The sequence below is a fragment of the Anopheles merus genome, chromosome 2R, assembly GCF_017562075.2.
Source record: "Anopheles merus strain MAF chromosome 2R, AmerM5.1, whole genome shotgun sequence".
In the NCBI taxonomy this organism is placed as follows: Eukaryota; Metazoa; Arthropoda; class Insecta; order Diptera; family Culicidae; genus Anopheles; species Anopheles merus.
The window spans coordinates 11,408,609-11,429,617 of record NC_054082.1 but is presented as its reverse complement, the minus strand read 5'-3'; the positions used below and the strand labels follow the sequence as shown (position 1 = coordinate 11,429,617).

The following is a 21,009-nucleotide window of genomic DNA, read 5'->3' as shown; positions in this document are numbered from 1 at the left end:
TTGTGGGAAGGAATTCAGTTTGTTTGTGCGCGATATTGTTTATTTATTTTATCGCCCGATAGAACGCGGAGTTTATGGTAGCTGGAGCCGGATGGCCTGGCGGCTTGTGGCCATTTCGCCGCAATCGAGTGGACGAAGACATTTTTGCACTCATTTGTGCACGTTCATTTGGTTCTTGTCCCAGGCCAGGCATGATGATGCTGACATAAACACAGTTAACTAAGTTGCAAGTGGAATACTTTGTTGTATGCCCGGCTAATTGTCGCTTGTCGCGCTTTCTACGATCTGTTTTAACGTGATAAAATGTATAAACGCCAGATGCCCGTCGAACGATAGAGTCTGCTTCCCTTACGCCAAGACTTAAGTTTAGCGAATTAAACGATTTTTTCCAGCTCTACGTTTTCTAAAATAAGCTATTTTTTTCATTAGTTAGATATTACAATGTTCTGTGTCACTAGGCAGTAGTTTAGAAGCTTTTACGTGTGTAGTATAATCCTTTAAAAATCTATGTAGTTTAAAAATACTTTATTTGTTAATGTTATTCAATCGATTTCAATAATGCTTGTGCTAAACAACGAAATACCTCAGACAATAGGACTCTGAACAGTCGCAAAAATACATAACACGGTTAAATAAAAACCTCACTGTAACATATTTTATTCCCCTCAATGTTGGTGTAACTCCATATGTATCGTAGTGTAAAATCATAACATTTTGGTGAATATGTTTGCTACTATTTTCTTGTGTTTTCTTTCTCCTCATTAACGATACGAGCTCGTTGAATAGGACTATTTGGTTTATCAAAATTTAAAATTAAAAACAAATACCATAATTCCAATTGGAAAGTGAATTCGAAATTCTAATACTATCGTTAGGAGAGATAATGCATAAGTACACAAGTACCGAGAAGGGCGGGAGAAAAACTGCATTATTGTTTGCATGTTGAACCATAGCGTTTCTATGTAGTTATGCTACGTTCCGTACCGTATCGCACAGCAATTTAGCGCGATCACAACACAGCGTTAGCGACAGCAAATAACCCACACAACACCTGTTTCCATGTATTGTAGCGATAAATATACAAATCCAATCCAAAGCCAATGTAGCCAAAGTAGAGCAAAGTTGGAATCAATAGGAGATGATCACTGATTCAAGGATAAACTATCCTTTTTTCTTTCTCTTATTGTTCCTCTTTCTCTCTCTCTCTCTTTCTTTCTTCTTTTTCTCTCCCCCTAACGTACGTATCTTCGCCTCCTTTGGTACGCGCTAATCTGCCGGGCGGGACGATTCCCCGATCTCCTACTAACTTTCATCAACCCCCCATATCACGGCATATCAACGTGTGTGGGTGTGTTTTAATATGTGTGTGTGTGTGTGTGCCCCCTTCTACCATGCATAATATTGCACCTTACCCCCCGACCTGCTCTTCGCCAACGCCAAACAAACGTGTTGGGGGGGGGGGTGGTGGTGGTGGTGATTGGATTGCCTTCTGTAGATAATTATTACACTGGTGGTAGTGCGAGTGTGCTGTTGTGCAAAGGAGGAGGATGCACCGATCGTTGGTGGTGGTGGTGTTGGTTGTGTTGGTCCTTCGTCCTTACAGCTCTGCCAACGGTGGTAGCCACGATCAGTGCCAGCATGGAGTGTGGTAGTAGTAGCACGTCGTGTAGCAGGATCCCATCCACCACCAGCAACAGGAGCAGCAGCAGCAGCAACTGCAGCAGCAACAGCAGCACCAACATCAGCTACAGTACCACCAAAACACCCATCGATAGCAATGTTCGCGCAGAACAGTGCAATAGTATCAGTAGTAACAATGGAGTGCTTTTGAAACGATCGATTTTAGAGGGCAGTAGTGCATCGTAAGGATTATTGTAAGTTAGCTAATGACGATCGGTAATGTTCAATGAACAATCAATGACGGGGTAAATAATACTCTCCCAGTGTTCATTTCTCCGTGCGAGAATGGGAAATACGTCGGAACTGAAATAGCTAGGCAGTAAACTAGTAAAACAAAAATGGATTACAACCCTCAACACGATCTTGAAGAACCAACGAAAATAGGACGCAAAAGAGAAGGCGGTTGTGTTTTGACTGTTATCTTTCTTTTTTTTTTTTTTTTTTTGCTTTCGATAAACTGATATTGCACTTCAAAGGTGAGCAGAAAATCTGACTAATTTACACGTAAAAATCAACGAATCAACCCACCTTAAGCAGATTGTTATTCATCCTGTCTTGTATTTGAGTGATATACGATTTTCGAACAACAACAAAACAGTGATCAATGTCTAGGCACTGTGGGTTAAAGACTACTTGTAACATTCAGCCCAACATATGCTAATCGCATTCAGGTACATATACGATTTACATACGGATGTTGGAAAGCTCCTAAGATCCTTTTTACAGGAATGTTTTGGATTTATTTTCTATAAGTGCTATAATATTTCTGTACTTGTTATTGATGGGTCATACTAGTTTAGAAGAAAAAAGCATTCATAAAGTATATCTTAAAAACGCTGCTCAAATTAGCAAAACAATCAAACTGCTGCAGTTCCGAATAAATGCCTCCACAAAGTGTTGTTTGTTAAGGTGAGTTAAAGTCCCCCTTTTTTCTAAGCATTTTGCTTTATTTTTGACCATCTGTTCTAGCAAATCGGGGAATGGTTACTTCAAACACTTTTCAAAAGCGCCTTCGCCTACTACTGCTCTCTATTTTGTTCACTAACTTTCCAACGGAAATTGTTTTAACATTGATGCTTGCTGAACCCGATTAGCTATAAATAATAGTAAGATTCTTGATTTTTAAGACGAAAAAACCCCTTTTTGCTGTATACCAATGAAACATTCCTGTAAAGCATTGAGACTGTTTAACCCTACCGAACGTTTTCTTCTAAACGATGTTTTTGTTAGTTTGCGTGATAACAACAGGACAGCAAAGATTGAAACACAAAAGCTGCAGTAAACTCGAGAAAGGGTGGAAATGGGTATACTACACCCGACTGTGTGCTTTCCGCAACTGTTACTATTTCTCACTATCTGTAATAACAAAATGAGCTTAATTACAAACTTAAATCTCTGTCATTTGGATGCATATTTAAGAGCTAAACTAAAACTGCAAAATCAATCGGAAAAAACGGCTTTAGTGTGAAAACGGATTCATTTCCAATGCCTTGACTTTATTGTGAACCTATGAATTTCTTCGGTGATTTGATAGCGTTGCATTCTTGCGTTTAGAACGCGCGCGCGCGACGGAAACGGTACGAATGGAAGGATGGCTCTCTTATCTAGCTGTAGAGCAACAACTGTTATTGTATGTTTTACTTTTAACCGATCGAACTATATAGACGAAATATTAGCATTAGAGTAGACAAATGGTACAGAAGAAACAATGATCAAACTAGCGTTGTGTACTAGCGAGCGAACGAGAGGCAATATAACAATAGTGTGTAGATGTGTTAGCTTAGTGCAAATGTTTATTACAAGTTGAGTTGTTTACGATGTTGAGTTGTTGCAGACACTGCCACTTAAACCGCGTTCACGCTGCTCATCGATGTACCGAGAGAGGCTTACATTGAAGTCAATTTGATTTGAGTGAGTAGATCACTTTGTTGCACCGCGGTGAATTACACACTGCTCTTACGCATATCATGCATTAGTGCGGTGGTAGAATATACACAGTTTTGTGATACACCAACAAACAAGGGCAGGCTCAATGCGAAGAAAGCAACAAGCAACATTATTTTTATTTGATATAAAACGATGGGCATTATTAGCCGAATCGATTCCTGCGGTGTACATACGTCAGTATCGTCAAACAGTAGCTGTGTACATATATTCACTGCCAATAGTGTTTAATTCTATGGGAGATAATTCTCAGAAATCATTGAAGCTCAATTTGGATTGAAATATTTAATTTTGATTCCTTTTTATCGAAAACTTTAGCATTACGTACCTCCAAAACTTTGGTGCAATAAAAGCCAATGATTGGGAGCATCGAAAATTTTATTTTTTCCTTGAAAAGCAAACTAATGTTTAAATAAGCCGACGTGGTATGCATGTGAACGGTAACACGACGACTTTTCTCTAAAGTCAGTGGTAAACACTATAAAAATAAGGTCAAAGGTCATTGGGAAAAAAGAAGATAATACAATTATTATTCTCACTCTCATCACCAAAACATCCCCATTGAAAATGAACAAGTTTATGTTTGAAAGTTGTTTTTTTCTGCGCTTTTGTATCCCTTGCTCAAAGCCACATTATGTACATAGGATGAGAATATGGTGCACCAAATGACGATAATGGTAAGCGCGTTGCACACCTATAACGACAATAAACTCGTGTTGTTTTGTTATTCAAAACGGATTGCAAGTGAGCATATAGATAAGTGGTTTAATTCCTTTTCAGCGGGCACGCGTGTTCGTCATGCTGGGAGCGAGGGCAGTTAAGAAAGAAGGTTTTAAGTTCCTACATTGCTGCGTGTGTAGTCCTTTAGCTCGAAGTCAGTAAGAGAAAGTGTGTAGCAGTGTGGCTCTGTGAGAAAATGAGAATAGCGTTGTGAGAAGGAGTGTCGAAATTCACTACAACGAAAAGTATAGAAAAAAAAGATAATCAAAATCGTTCGATCACACGCGAATGGGAAACATTTCCCGCGCTGATTCAATAGCAAAATAGTCAAAAAGTCAACTACAGTAGAAGGTCGATGGAGAAGAATGTTAAACAACTGTTACACATATGTAACGCTTTTTTCCGCACAGTGTATGCATACCGAATGAGCGAATCAAATATCAAAAAGCAAAATGTGTGGAAAAAGTCTACTAAAATGGAGTATCTTTGCAAAGAATGGTGACGGCTTGTTATATGTGTGTTGTGTATGCGTTTGTTTTTGACAACAAAAAAGTCTTTGTAGACGTAAATATGCTAGCCTAACCGATTTAGATAAGATAAAGTCAGATTAAGAGCTCGCTAGAAGAAGATGGTTGGAGTGAAAATTATAACAACACTTAGCTCATATAGCAGACGCGCATAGGACGAGGGGTGAGCACGTGTGTATTCTGCTTGTACATAACCAGAGGTTCTAGCGGGAGACCATTATAGAGAATAACAATTAATTATATTCGTAGCTGTGGAATGGTGAAACCATGAAATAAAATCAAACTACATCATCAAAACCGTCTAAAACTAATAAAACACACTCACCCACACAAAACAAAGGTATTTTGCTGTGCTGTACCTATCCACTAATTTGATTGTTATGGTGACAGACAACACATAAAACCATTTACTTATAAACTACATACTACCCACCTACAGTGTTGTTTCCGCTAAAACTGATATTAATTTCTTTGCCAAATTGAGGGATACGAAATGTAAGACAAGAACACGCAAAAGCTGCGCATCTAACTCCCCTCCTTCCATCTGCGAGAGGTTTGTGTTTGTGTGTGCGCGTGTGTGTGTGTGTGCCTAAAAGCTTCTTCCCATCACACCCACCATCCTCTCATATATTTGCCAACGCTTAGGGTCCGAAAACGAAAAGGTAATTATGCAAAATCAAGTTTATTTACCCACAAACACACAACACCCCAAAACGAACCAAAACTTGTTCTAGCGTTCTTTGTAGCACCCCTAAATCTAAAGTTTAGTTTACAACGTTCTGTTTTCTTTTGTCTTAGCTATATCACCGAACTATATCTAACCACTTGTTCTAATAGTTTCCAAAAACTAAGCGTTTAATTTTCACCAACCACCACACACCTACTGGAACACAAACTGTTCTATCTAAATTCTCAGTTTTCTTGCATTTGTTCTTCACTCTCACTATCTCTCTCTCTCTCTCTTTTCCTCGTTCTTTTTGGCGTTTATTACTAGAATTACTCAAACAAAAATAAAAACTTTCAATTACTTAACCATTAAATAACGAAATTACTTCTTTCCACAATAACTTTGGATGAATGGTTGTAAATATGTTCTGTGTGTTTTACTTGTAGCAGAATGTCTGTTAGAATGGGGGAAAAAACTACATAAAGAAGGAAAGCGAATTATTACATTACTACCATCTCAAACACCCGTAAACACCAAAATTATTATTAAACGCGAAACGTTGCGTCCTTGGCAGAGATCCATATTTTAGACGAACTAAATTCACTCACTCAACATTACCACCAAACAATAACACATAGTAACAGAAATCGTTACAGCAGCTTGGAGTCTACAGGACAACCAATTCACCAAATTTCAAAACACACACAATCAAACTTAACCACAGGCAAATCGTTAGAAATAAAAGCAATTCCACACACCAAACTTTCACAGACCTTCAGAGGCAAATAACAGTACATTTTCATCAATCGGGCCACAGAAAAAAATGCTTCAAAATCATTTAAGACAAAAATGATATAAGAACTCAATGGAAAAATAACATCACCACACTATCATTACACCACACCACAACTACCATACGAGCAGTGCGTGTATGTGGCACGCGTTTCTCTTACGCAAAACATTACTCAACGTCACCACCACTCACCGCTTGGAAAACAAGGAAATAAACTCCTAAGCATGTCGTTGCGTTTGCGTGTATGTGTTAAATTGTTGGCTTGTTTTGCATGCATGTTGTAACCTTGTTGTTTTGTTATTTTTTGTTTATCTTTTCCGCAACATTTTATCCCGCTCATCTACTCACAAAAACTGCCCCTTTTGGGTGTAGTGTGATAAGTACACTTAAACGATTTGCAAACCACCCCCATCACCACTAACTGCAGAAAAATGCATCTCTCTTCTCCCCGCAAAACGGATGCAAAATTAGATAGTTTTCCCTTGTGCACTTGTGAAGAAATTTCATACACTTACTGTCAAAACGTTCTCGCTGGGACAACTGTTTTCTTATTCCGGTTTTAGCTAATCGGTGTTGAAAAAGCTGTCCCTGCTGCTACTGTTTGCTGCAATGTGGAACATTACGTTTTTTTTTGTTGTTTCTCGATCGATGTTTGTAGCAAAACTTTCTAGCAGCACGGTTTCTTGTTAGCAATTAAGTTTGATCTGTAAATACGAAAGCAGTTTGTGTGTGTTGGAAACTTTCACATGATAATATAACTTACATGTCTTCTTGCTTGTGGAATCCTCCTCAACTATCTCTATATAGCGAATGTGCTTTTCCGTTGATTGATCGGCTATCTTTGTTCCAATTCTGTTTCGTTTTCCTCCACTCCCGATCTGCCACAAACTATTCACGTGCGCATCCTCCTTCTTCCTTTCCCGTTGCTCTAGCGGAAACTGCTGTATACAAAGCTGTTAATTCAAATAACATCACCCTTGGACGGGGTGGGGGTCGTTCTGCTTAGTGTATAGTGTATACCGGGGGACGGGGGGCATTTCACTAACCGACGATGCGACCCTTTTCTCAACCTTCAAAACCCGGGAAACTAATCTTGCTCTCTGTGTTCTGTCTTTTTCTTAACCGTTTATTTCTCCCTTCACGACTCATCTCATCGCATCGTCCTGGCGCCCGACTGCGCTGTGGGAATCGTCATGGCAACGCACCACTCCCCACACACACACACACACACACACACAGGTATCGATGTGGTGCTGCGCGTTGACAGTCCAACGCTGTCATCGGCTGCGGTGATCGGTATTGTGATTGGATCCGTCGTGCTGCTGCTGCTCGTCGCCGATCTGCTGTGCTGCGCGTTCGGTAACCTGGGCATACTGGCCACGCTGTGCCGGAAAACGAAGCGCTCTCCCTCGGACCTGGACGACGAAGCCAAGCTTGGCAGGTAAGTTATCAGCTCCTTTCGAGCCTGGTCACAATTCCCGTTTCCCTCCCCCCGGTTTCGGTGTGGTCCTTTTTTCTCTTACTCATCCATCACCATTCTTCTTGTGAATAGTTTGTTTTTTGTTGTGTTGTTGAGCTATTAAACCACATGGTTCAGGGCCAATTTTGTCTCATTTTAACATATTAACACCTCGTTTTTGTGTTTGTGTCGTCACAATCGCACTGAGCAGCACAGTGAAGGAAAGGATCCCTACGCAAACTATCTGCAGGATCCTTGCTTTCAACTCTCTCGGCGCTTGTGATTGGCTGTAAATTAACATACGTACATTTACAACACACGTACACTCACAAAACAACTATTTTCCCTTCCTTTTTCATTACACCGTGCTATTGTGTTCTTTCTTTTTTTTCATCCTTTCTCCATGTTCCATGCTCCACAATTTGTACATTTGCTGTGTGTATGTGTGCGTGCGCGTGTTTTTAACAATTAACATGGTTCACGAACCCACACACCACCACCACCACCACCACCACCATCAATCCACACTCTGCGACGTGCAATATCCGTCACATCATCGTTTTGACGCGCTGTACTACACGTGGACACGTCTGTGCGTGCTGTGTCGATGCGTCCTTGTTTTCCATTGACAACATCCCAATTCACACACACACACGAAAACAATCGTAACAAACAAAAAAACTCCTGAAACAAATGTCCCCGAAACAACGACCATATTGACACTACCATCATTGACCAACCACCGCCACCACACATACAACCGTGTGTCCTGTGGTGCCGTCCGCTTCGCTACAATACAAATAACCACAACCAAAGTCTCTACGGTTGGCGTTTTCCGCTACCCTATTGCAGTGGCAGTCTGATCAAGGAGCGTCCACCGTCACCGTTGCCGCTGCCGCCACCGATTGTAAAGCTGGGCGCCACCACGCCACTGTAAGCCTTCGCACTACGCTACTATACCTTCTATTCCACTGCCGCAGCATGCTTTTCCTCTGCAGCCAAAGTGTGCTTAGTTTCGACGAGCGGGAACGAATGTGCATGTTTTTTTGGTTTAGTTTTGTTAGAGTATTTTTTCGTTTGTTTGTTTTGTTTTTGCATGCAAAAACTTGATTTGTTTGTGCATTTAGTACAATTTATTGTGGGATTTTTCTTATCTTTTTTTCTTATCTTTGTTTGCGTATCCGTTGCGTTTGTCCCCTCTGATGATTTATGATTTTACAAAAATGTATTGTCCATGAGGACAATATTTTATACCAGATTTTGTTTAAATAAGCTTTAGCTGTTCCCGTAACCTCACAATCTACGATTTATTCCCTGTTTGGTGCAATGTGCAAATATTCACACGCACTCATTGAATAACACAATAGAAATTGGAGCAATCCTGTGCGCACCCTTTACATACTCAATTTTCTTGTTGCGAATTTTAAATTTGTTTTAATAAGGGCAGTTTTTGCCTCAAATTTCTTCTTTCATCATATTTTAATCTAGATTCTCTCTTTTTTAAACGATGAAAGTAACACAAAAACTTCCCTTGCTTTTAAAAACTCATTCTCATTAAAAGCTACCGAAGCAGCAGCATTTTTTTGCGTTAGTTTTTGTTAACGCTTCACGTTACCCCACTTATTGCATTGCATTAAGCATGAAAAAAGTTTTGCTTGGTACACTACCCCTTTTCCACATCATTCTTACCACGAACATGCACGCACACACACACACACACTCACGCTGTGCGCTTATAATGCAAGGTGAGCTTTGCATATCCCTTTGCTTGTTCGTGCTAATGCAAATTTGCATCCCCATATGCTGCGCTGCTCCTCTGTTGTTGTACCTTCGTGCACAAAGCTGGAGTGGAGATTATTTTTTTTGGCCCATTGCCACACTAGAATATACATTCTTCGGCATGTTCAAGCCCCGTAGCGTTTAACGCATAAAAGGGGTTAAATTGAATTTTAAATGCATTCCGTTGGTTTGAACTGTTTTTCGTATTTTTTTATAATTTTCCATTTGCTAGCTTAGTTTTGAAGGTTTTTTTTTCATTCCTCTATTTTTACGGCACACCTGCGTTACATTCCGACGGAAAAAGAAGCATTAGTTTCAATTTTTAAATTCATTCCACAACACACTTTGCACAAACTTAACGAAAAACTAACCAGATACGCTTTGTATAACATAATACACTCACAGCCAATATCATTAACGGTACAGTGTTTCATCAATCCTTTAAATTGGTTTTGTAGCTGCATGTTGCTGTATAATTTTAACACTTTTGTTTTGAAAATAGCACTTTTCGGTAGTTAATTTTAAGGTTTATAACGCTTCTCCTTACTCGCTTCATCTGTCCATATACTCTCTCTCCTGTTACTACTAATGCAATCAAGCTCTTTCGAACGTGTACCATTAACCCTTCTACATTGTTTCTTCCCATTGTGTTTTGGTTCCCTTTTCCAACCCATCATCAAACCAACAAAAAAAAAACTACAGGGAAGACGAAAAGCAACCCCTCAACACACCGCAGCCCGCTGCATCGCCGCTGAAGGTAAACTCTTCCGTCGAGTATGATGGGCGCGTCGTACACTCGCGGAGCGGTGAAATTATTGGCAAAAATTCGGCCGTGTAATTCGGCGGATGTGACCCCGGTTTGTTCTCTTTTGTGGAACCCACTGCAAACTACTACAGCTATTACTATCACTCTACGTCCTGTGTCCTCCTCGCAGCGACACGATCCCATGCGCGATGGGCGTGCACCACCGCCATCATCATAACCGGCGTCGTAGTCAGCCAGAACGCAGGCAGGGGTAGAAAGAGGACAATTAACTATTGCTCTCGTAAGATCATAGCTATTGCTATATATCGCTTGCAGGATGAAGGTGGGAGGTGGATAACAAGAAGGACATACAATTTAAAAAAAAAATACAAACCATCCGTGCCACGATTAGGTCCGTTTTGTGGGGAGTATAAAGGGATGTAGCTACGTATATACATTTACAGTACAGCAACAGGACGATGCGAATGCGAAACGAACTCACAGCCATCCCAATCGGCCCATTGAGGTGGTAAGCCACACAGAGCATGCGTAAGCCAAAACTAATTCATTTAGGCCTCGTTGTAAGACCATCAACCCGCAAACTGAACTGAAAGCCACGTGCGTAAGTGTAAGCGAAAAGATTGCAAACAAATTAAGCTATATGGGTAAGAAGTAAGCAAATACAAAACAGGAGAAAGTAAAACCAAAACCAATTAAAGGCAAAGGTACAGGGGTTCGAAACAAAAGGAAATGAGTACATACACACACACCATGAAAGTATTGAAAGCGAGACATTTTGTGTAAAAAATAATGCTACTAAAGTGTGCGTGCGAAAACACTGATATACAGAATTTAAACACAGCTCTAGAATATTTAGTGTCAGCCGTAAACGCCCTCCCTCACCTGTCTCCCTTTCGTCCTCTTCCCTCTGTATTAAGCCATAAGGACGAGCATAAATTCAGCATTCGTAGGTTCGTAAGTTTCGTAAGCACTGTTCTACTACTGCGGCTTTACGTCTCTTTGCGTATCGTCTGTGTCACTCATATTGTGTGCTGCAGCCAACATACAGAACAAAAAATTCGAAAAGAGATTCTGTTTTCTGTTGCCGTTTGCATTTTTTTTTTGGCTCTTATTTCTCCACGTTCAGTTTATTCGAATAACTTACTCGCTATACCCGTTCGTGATGTGATAATGTATAGTCGTGGTGGTAGGCAAAAATAGGTATGAGAAGTATGAGTAGAAACACAGGAACAAGCAGAGTAGAGAGAGAGAAAGAGAGGGAGAGCCTTCGTCAAGCGTAGGACAACACACAAAAAAACAAAATGCTAAAATAATTAGACTTAAACATTGCGTAAGGTTCATATAACGTACAACAGAAACAGCATTAATAGCACGTGCTCGATGTTGTTTGCGCCATCTGTTTGTTTGCATTGATTCGTTTGTGATTAGAGGAACACACACACACACACACACATACTTACACGATGCATTATTGCTCTTTATCGAGATATGGTGCCTCAGTCTGAATGCTCACAGTGAAAATTCTTTTCCGTTTTCGAAACCTAGCGACAATGTGTGCTTTTACACTGTAACCGATGGTTACGACACACTACTCAACTATACCAACGCGTACTTAGAGCTACACTGATTTGCTGCTACTTTTATGTACAATCATGCGAATAGAACCTGTCCACCTGTGCTCACCGGAGCTTTGCGGCGTCCTATCAAGCGTACCGTGAACAAATCAAAGATAGTTATTTAAGCCGGAAAAGGCACGCTCTAGCAATAATGGTGAGCGAAAGCAACCGACACAAGGTGCGTTTAGTTAGTATTTCATGTTCATTTCTGTTCGCCATAACGCGATCGACCCATATATAATAACCTTAACCTCGTCCCAACGTGTAACCACCAGCAAAACTGCAACGGAAACAATCCAAACCTGACAACCACAACAAAAACAGTCGCCAAATCTTACAGCATAGAGATTATCTTTTTCCTAAATAGAACAATACGAAACTGTAGTGGTGGACGACCAGCAAAGACGATTTTGTACAATTTTCTTCACAAAAGAGATTTCATTTTCACACGGTTCGTTTCGGGGACGCTGGACGTGTCCCAAGGAAAAACATGTACAATTGCTGTCTATTTTCTCTAAAGTGCTACACACAATATAGCAATTAGAAGCTCGTGCTTTTCCCGTAACGGTTTTGTATAGTAACTTGTGTGCTTTCTTAGTAACACTTCATAATCTACACATCACTCTCCCCCCCCCCCCTCCGTATCTCCTCGCGACCGCGCGCAATCTGTGCTTTTCACAACGTAAGCGTAACGCAAAGAGGCGTATTAGTTTACGCCAGTTTCTTTTCGTTAGCGACCGAGCTGCTGCATAGCCCCCATCGATTTGCTTCATTCTGTTCGGGTACGAGTTATAGTTTTAATGTGCGATAAGGCGCACGGGCAGTACGGCAAACTTTCGTTCTATTTACGAGGTAATGCAATTTATATGAGTACTATTAATTATGTATATTCGGTAACTGTGTAATGGACGGCAAAGCGAAGGTAACAAAAATAAAGCAAAACAAATACCATTTTTTTTATTCAAACTTTAGCTTGTTTAGTGGATTTGAAATAGTGTGCAAGAAAAATGATGACCGCTTATTAGTTCGCGAGTGTAATTTGCTCTTCTGTTTGTATGTATTATACCGTCTCTATGCTTGTTCGCATTGCGTGTTTTGCCGTGAATGAGCACTAATTACTTTCAACTAGTTTACAAAACTAAAAACTAGAAACTGGACTAGCTCTCCGGGCTGATTAAAGTTTATATGGTTTACCGCGGGTTTTACTGCAGTGTTGTGCCTTATCTCTTACCATTACCATTTGACATAAAACGGTGCAAAACCCACCACCGCTTTCGAATGAAGGCTTTTGCTGAAACTGATTTTTGCGTTTCGTGCTCCTCACCACGGCGACCACGATTCGTGACCTCGACGGGTATCGTAAACGCAGAAACCACTCCATAAGTCATGCAAGAATAAGGCGAATTTTCCCTCCGTGCTAAAACGATTATCGGATTTTCCTTTCCAAATGACCCCAAGTAGTCGTCAAGGTTCGTGTATTTTGGCGTGTATTCCAACTTCAAGCATACCTGCTTGAAGCAGTGGTAGTATGCATGTGATTGTTTCTGTGTCTACCGGCTGTAGCAAAACTTCAAGTAGCTTTCAAGTTTTCCGATTCCGTACTCAACTCCGGCATAAGGGGCGTCCCCCTTCCCCTCCCCCATATCGACCAAACGCGCGAAAAACACTCGACTGAATCTGCTTGGGCTCGCCGGTGTGTTACTGTGCGAGCAGCAGGGATAATAAACTAACTTACCGCAAATGGGTACTGGGAATAGTGCAAGAATTCGCCGTTTGGAATGTAGGATTGGGCAACTTTCCAGAGGAGAATGAAGTTGATCGTACCTTCGGGAGAAAGAGAGAGAGAGAGAGAGATAGAGGAGAGATGTTCACAGCAAATGTTTGAAACCCATCTTTCGCTCACTGTTCGCCATAGTCTTGGGGGTTGTCTCACGGGGCAACAGTGCAGCTTCCTTGCAGAGATCTCCTACAACCCAAAACCCCACCCAAGCGGTACAGAGGAATAATAGTAATGAGGATTACAAATTGAATTCCAACACATCCTTGCAGACGACCTCAGAAAGCAAAACGTCTGCGTTTGCACTGCAGGTTCTGCCCGGCCATTGCTTGCCTATGGTACTTCAACCTGAGCTTTTCGGACGAACGGCAAAGGTGTTTGCGACGATTGCTAACGTTTCATTCCTTGGCAGAGCAGAGCTCGGAAGGTAATAAACGACCAAACCATCCTTTTTTATGAATCCAATGAGTAAAAATCTCGATGTGTGGTAAATTTCATCGCTTACCCAGCGAACCCTCCGATGGGAATTTTCACATTAGAAAACGATCGCACTCAAACGAAGGGAATGTTTCTAGCAGCAAGAAGGAGCAGCCCAGAAAGGTGCAAATTAAATTGGGAACACATTCTCCAACGGATTTCTTTACGACGGGCCAGACACAGACAGGCAGACGGACACACAAACACACACACAGAGAAATCCGCACACTGCACAAACAGGAATATGTGGTCGTAAAACCCCCGGGAGCTAAACAGAAACCCACAAACCGTTTTCCGGGATGGTTCTTTTTATCCTTGTCGTGGGTTTTCAACCCACACTCCCACACGCAACACAGGGAGCTAAGGTTGCTTTTCCTTAAAATGCTTTCGAGCCTGATGAGCTCTCAAGAACAGTCACCGCTGCGTGACCATCTCTTTCTCACATTGACATGGAACAGTGCCCATTGCCCAGCGATGGTTGCGTGCTGTTGTTTTCCTTTCGATTCATCCCACTTTAAATAGTAAACGGCAATTTAAAAGAGTGGAATCAAACACACACACACTTGGAGTGGCAAAACGATTGTGAGAATCTTGTGCTGCTTGCCTGTACAACGCAGCCTCGGGGGAAAATGGAAATGTGTGGCTTATTCGGCGAAGTTTCATGAAAGGAATAGCCAACTATCAGCCGTTGGTTTGGTTAACGGACATAATTAAGGAAAAAGGATGTTGCTACCTGCTGCAGCCCACTGGACCAACCGGGGGAGTTGAACACTTGGTTTCTGCTAGAATCTCAGGCTGAAGGGATACCTTCGAACGGTAGGGAATGTAAAGTTTTATTTCCATCCTGATTCTTTCAGTTGATTACGACCCTTTGATAACGACAACTGTGCCTGCCACTTGATGCGCTATAGTGTTTCAACTAAACGGGTTTATAGTTTTATCCTTCAAACATCATTCTGGGAAGTGTTTTATTTCATCCGGCCCGGAAGGCAAATCATCCGGATAGGAGTTTCTGCTGAACTGATTTTCTTCCTAAACGAGTTACCTTCGTTTCCAGTTTACTGCTAATAATGCCCAAGCCAAGGCGAACCGGATCGTGTCGTTTTGCTAGGAGCTTGGATTTGCATCATAATTCAGTGTCATAAGCATCCTCGTATGGTTTATTCCGAAGAGGAGCGATATCTAATGTTCTGTACTTGTTTTACGTTGGTAACATAATAGCATGTATTGTAAAATGTTGTTTTTTGAACAAAGATAACGAGCGAAGTAAGGGGCCGTCCCGTGGTATAGTCGTCAACTCGAACGACTCAATAACATGCCCGCCATGGGTTCTAGCCTAGAATGAACCGTCCCCTCGTAGCAAAGGTTTGACTATCCTATCCGGCTGCATAGTAATGAATTAAGTCTCAAATGCCTTTACAAGGCAGGCCGGCGGCATGTCCGCGTAGGACGTTACGCCAAATAGAGCGAAATGTGTATCCTTTCCTCTCTCACTCCTTCCGCTTCCTTTGAGGGGAATGTTGCGACCAATTCTTCAATTCCTGTAGATCAATTCAATTCCTGTAGACTAATATTTAACATTCATGACACGTTTGAAGCGCCGGTCTCGTGGAACAGTCGTCAACTCGTACGACTTAACAACATGCCCGTCATGGCTTCAAGCCCCAAATGGGCCGCCATATATAATAGGGCTGATGACTATCCTGCTATGGGGGGAAATCAATTAGTCACTGAAAGCCAAGCCCCACAAGTGGTACAGACAGCAGGCCTTGACCGACAACAGTTGTTGAGCCAAAAGAAGAAGGAAATAGTGCTTGAACCCACGACGGGCGAGTTGTTGTTAAGTCGTCGTGCTAACTAACTGACTGACTGTACCACAGAACCACCCGCATCTCATACTATTGATACTCGAAATATCTAAATAATATCACTTAACTCTATTTCTTTGAAAATTGTTGCAAAGTAACCTCACGGTACAACTGTGCATCCTGTTGAGTTTTTATTATCAATCCTGATTGCAAATTAATGGCCGCTTTCCGACCGTAAAGTATCGTCTGCATGCAGCAATGCTGCCTCTTTACCCAGTCCCATCGATGATCGATCGTTTCCGTAGTGATGCTTCTTCCCACTCCTTTCACTTTCCCATCCATCCTTCCACCACCGTGGCAAGCTGTGTGTTGGCAATAAAACACTGCATGCACGAGATAGCTATTTATCTTCGTGCGCTATAAACCGCCAGCTAGCTTACAACCCAACCGACATTGTCACGTTGCAACCGGTTTTTTTTGTATTGAAAAAGTGTTCTCTATAGCGCGGTCAAATCGTTCTCTATAGCAGAACTATAGAGAAGGTTTTTCCAACCGTGTGACAGCGTGTATCATACATTTGGTTTCTGTATGCTACATCCCTTCTCAATTTCTTTCATTCTCTTCATTCTCCCTACAAAGCTCTTTCTCTCATTTGTCGATTCCGCACATGCTTACGCTCTTTATTTTACCTTCTTACTCGCACATACAAATTTACATACTCACACAATTCACACTGCCGAAAACCGGTGCGGAATACACACGTACCCGTCTTGCCTGCCTTCTCTCCTCCTCCTTCCTTTCATCCAGCGTTGTCTTCGTCGAATGGTGTGCACGCGTTAAAAATTATTCCTGCTTGCCTCCCCCTCGCTGCTCCCAGGTGCTGCGCTAGCGTGCTGGATGATCGTCCCTACCTTCCTGCCGCCTCTCCTCTACCAGGCGCTAGCACGTTGGAAGATCGTTCCTGCCTTCCTGCCGCTTTTCCTTCGTCCGGCGCTAACGCGTTGAATGATCGTTCCTGCCTCTCCTGTCCTTTTGTTTTCGGCACTGCTGGTGAAAGAGGGAAATATTATCTATTTTGAAAACCGCTGTTCCATTTAACTTGATGATACTTACCAACCAATTGATTATTTCTATCGTGGTCCGTGCTCACTTCCGTTTGTGCGTGTGTTATTTGCTATAGAAAACGAAATTGATTAGATATCACCAATTATTAATACCATTCAGTTTGATACATATTGATATAATCCTTTATTAAAAGCTGTACTTACCAAATAGTTTTTTTTTCCGTACTGGTTTCACGAGAGAAAAAAACGGGCACGCATCGACGTAGCCTACCGCTTGCAAACTTGATTTCACACTACCACATTTTCATGTGAACGCGAAGCAGCGCCTTCCTCGGGTGGCTATACAGGTATTCCCCGATATACGCCATACTCGATATACGCGATTTCACTATAAGCTTTTTTTCTAAATTTGAAAGTTCTTTGAGCAAATTGTACTAATTTGACACATCGAATATCACATTCAAAATAAATTCCCTTTGATCGAATATTAAAAACCATTTCAAAAGGTGTACAATTGTAATCTTCAGTTGAATCAGATCAAATAACTAATTAAGTGGTAAATCCTACCACTTCAAGCAAAATTATACGAAAATTAGCTATAATTTGACTGAAAACTCGATATTTGCTAATATTCGAGATACGCTATTGCCTCCGGTCCGCATTAATAGCGTATATCGGGGAGTACCTGCAAAATGATACAAAGAGCGGACGAGAGAAGATCGCTTGCGTGAACGCTTGGTGTAGCAAGGGAAATTGGACAAGTACCAGAAAAGCGAGACACAAGAGTTTCTCTCGAACGATGGAAAGAGAAGAACCATATGCAACATGAGGATGGTTGGTGTGACACAGCCAAGTTGCGAGCAAAAAGTGACCAACACCCAGAAGAGCAAGACAGAGTGAAAAATTTTCTGAATGTTAGAATGAGAAAAATGATAGATACACATAAAAATCGCGCGATAATGCCGGTTGGGGAGTGGTTACGGTGGTGCCATCGCGACCGATGAAACTTCCCACACATTCCTTGGCCTTGGCAGATTTTCTACCCCCGATAAGAGTGCACTACTCACTGGTGTGTCTATCTTCGCACATATCCTTGAGAGTGTTCGCTCATTCGCTCGCCTCGCTCGGAGCCAATCACCACGAAGGTCATCATCATTATCATCATCCTCGTCGCCGTCAGACGCAGGAAGAGTATCATAAAAATTGGAATATGTAATAGCGGTGACACAGGTTTACGTTCCTTTCCGGGCGAAAGATTCCGGTTAAAAAGGTAGCTGGGGAGTAATCATTAAACGATCTACTTGGAACTAATCTACAACGGTTAATAATATCGAACGGATCGAAGGATTCTACAATCCTTGACGGATGATACAATCATGCTGTGGGAAAAGTTCAGACGGAAACAAACACGGTAGATTTCAGCTGCAATCGCAATCGATGTTGTTAACTTCTGTTTGATGGTAAAATATGGCGCACTTTGTAGGCAATTTTTATGACAAACTGCCCACGCGTGATGCTTTTTTGGGGTGTACTTTTCGTATCATTCTCAAATTTATGAAGCACAAAACAACACAGTTTTGGTTCAATTTCATCTCCAGCACAATCAACTATGTTACATAGCTCACGGTATGTCATCCTTTATGTCATGATGGAATAATTCAAAATACTCCGTTTTATTTTAAAAAAACACTCGAACAACATAACCGTTGCACCATTCCATTGTAATGAAGATTAATTATTGCGAATCACAAAACGCAACCCAGCGGCAGCGACTGTTTCATCGAATTATGGCTGGTGCACTCGACGACGACGGTTTCTAATGTAGAAACATTTCAATAACATTTTCGTTCCATTTTGGTCTGTGTTTTTTTTTTTCTCCCATCCAAACAACATCACCACATTCAACCTGTACCTGTACGGAATTTCATTTTCAATTCATTTATGCCGCTGTAAATTCCACTCGTGTCAAACGACGAGGGAAGCTGGCTTTTTTGTTGGGAATGCCCTTCTAAACTCAACCGCCGTCCCCCGTGCCCGCCCGCGCAGCGCAGTAACGCATTCCTGCGTGTTTTGTCCTGTTATGTGTTCGATGTGTTGTGTGATGCATTTTTTTTTTTTTTGGTTGGTTTTTCTGTCCAAACCAAAATCCCTCCAGCAGTCAACCGGTAAATGCAATGATATTTGTATCGCCGGTGCATGTTTTGCGTTGTTTCGGTTGGCTGGCGTGTGTGTGTGTCTGTTTTTTTGGCAGTTTACTTCCCGACAGCACGTGATGGTAACACTAGCCAATCGTTTGCGACTGTCACCATCGCAACGACACAAACACACAGCATTGCAAAAAGGTGCACACAACCGCCAATAGGAACAGCAACAAGAACGCGTCCTCCAGTTGATGGCCAGCAAAGCACGGCCGGCGGCTCAATTATATGATATGATAGGAACTAATGTTGGCTTCCGGCTTGCGCTGTTTGTGTGAATTGCGGAGAAGGAAAAGGATGCGAATGGTTCACGAGCTCAATTTCACCACAACCTTCGATTCAGAGATGCACACAAAACATGTACAACAAAAAAAAAACAAAAACAAATCGTGGAAACAACCCGTTTGAATGAATTCACCGACAACCGTTTCTGCGGGGCCAAGGGAGCACAGGATGCTTGGCGGGTTGGTGTACGCCGTTGTAACTTTGGAATGAATTGCTTCGGCTGGAAGCTGTCAGGAATCTAGCCGTACCAATCTATCCAACGTTCAATCCCATCCCGACGCACACCACCACTGGGGATCGCTTCTGCTTGCACAGCCAAAGTGCTGATGCTGCCGAGACTGACAAATGAAGACGAGTGGGTCGTGAGGAGGGGGGGAGTGGAGTGGAAAAAAGGAAAAGAGAGTGAAAAAGATGAAACTTAGGGGACGGCTTTTGGGGTGCCATTTTGGGGGTGCTTACCAGAGGAGCGGGAGTTGAGTAGATTGATGTTTTGCGCAACAATAATGCTCACAAGCATCCAGCATTTCCGAAGAGGCGAAGTGATCGTTTTACATTTTTGGGGTTGGTTGGATCGTTTTACATCGGTAAATTGATGGAAGTTGGTTCGGTTCCGGTTCGTCGCTTGCGATTCGTAGGAATTATTCAGTTTTTAGCTCATTTTTGAATGTTTGTATCTTTTTTTAACTGTAATATTTGAACTACAAATTCGCACCAAGCAAACGGTAAAGAAAAATCCCATCCCAACCCGTACATAATCTGACAAACGTTCACAAATCGTCACCCGGTACAAATTTGGTCCTAATTTACCGTATTAAGGGTTTATCCATTATTTCCACAATGCAGAATTAAAGTGTGTCTATAAGATTAGCAACGACGCAAAGAACGACCTTTTGTCATCAGGACCAATCGATCATCATCGCTCCCGGGTGACAGCATTAAACATCATCCCTTTTTATAGAAAACTCCAACTCGGTGTTGTGTGTGTGTGCTTTTTTTTAAATGTAAAATGAAAAACCAAATTCATTCCGTCTAACACACCACAACGAACCGAGTGATGGCTTGCATCCCTGCGAATGCTTCACCCCCCAATCGAGATCCGCTTTTCTCGTCGTCTGTCAAAATGTCACGTACCCTCTCCGAAAGATGGTTAAAAGCAAACGGACGAAAGCCAGAATCCACCAGAATCCTTACACTTAATTATACTATTGGACACATATATTCTAATACGAATGGCAGCGAGCAGCGAGGCGTACGAACACACGCCAGACGCCGATCAATCATCGGTCTTGGCTCGATTCCGGCCGTCGTCCTGCAGCAAAGGAGAATAAAATTAAAACGTTCGTTTCTCGCTGCAAACGTGTGAATTGTGCGCCGTTTGGCCCTCTTGGGAAGGCGGATTAGCATCCAATGGCAGCAGCAGCTTCACCCTGGGTCTATTAACAGTGATGT

At 41.9% G+C, this 21,009-nt stretch overlaps 1 protein-coding gene and 1 long non-coding RNA gene across 11 annotated transcripts in view; one reads left to right on the top strand and one right to left on the bottom strand.

Moving 5' to 3' along the window:
- The window catches only part of LOC121590941 (fasciclin-2), a 57,355-nt gene extending 44,438 nt beyond the window's left edge, over positions 1–12,917 (top strand). For 5 of the 10 annotated variants that reach the window (XM_041911145.1, XM_041911140.1, XM_041911142.1 and 2 more), the window contains 3 exons: positions 7,571–7,772; positions 8,607–8,723; positions 10,272–12,917. In XM_041911145.1, the coding sequence (XP_041767079.1) occupies positions 7,571–7,772; positions 8,607–8,723; positions 10,272–10,407 (455 nt within the window). In that variant the 3' untranslated portion in view covers positions 10,408–12,917. Of the gene's footprint in view, positions 1–1,495; positions 6,427–7,570; positions 7,773–8,606; positions 8,724–10,271 lie in introns of those variants that run through there. The other 5 variants (XM_041911148.1, XM_041911144.1, XM_041911150.1 and 2 more) reach the window with 3 other exon arrangements.
- A 3,636-nt stretch (positions 12,918–16,553) lies between these two features.
- Positions 16,554–17,366, bottom strand: LOC121590944. The gene is made up of 3 exons (XR_006004497.1): positions 17,282–17,366; positions 17,127–17,187; positions 16,554–17,057 (listed from the first exon to the last, which is right to left on the bottom strand). It is a non-coding gene; the product is annotated as an uncharacterized LOC121590944 (long non-coding RNA).
- Between the last annotated feature and the right edge of the window lie 3,643 nt (positions 17,367–21,009).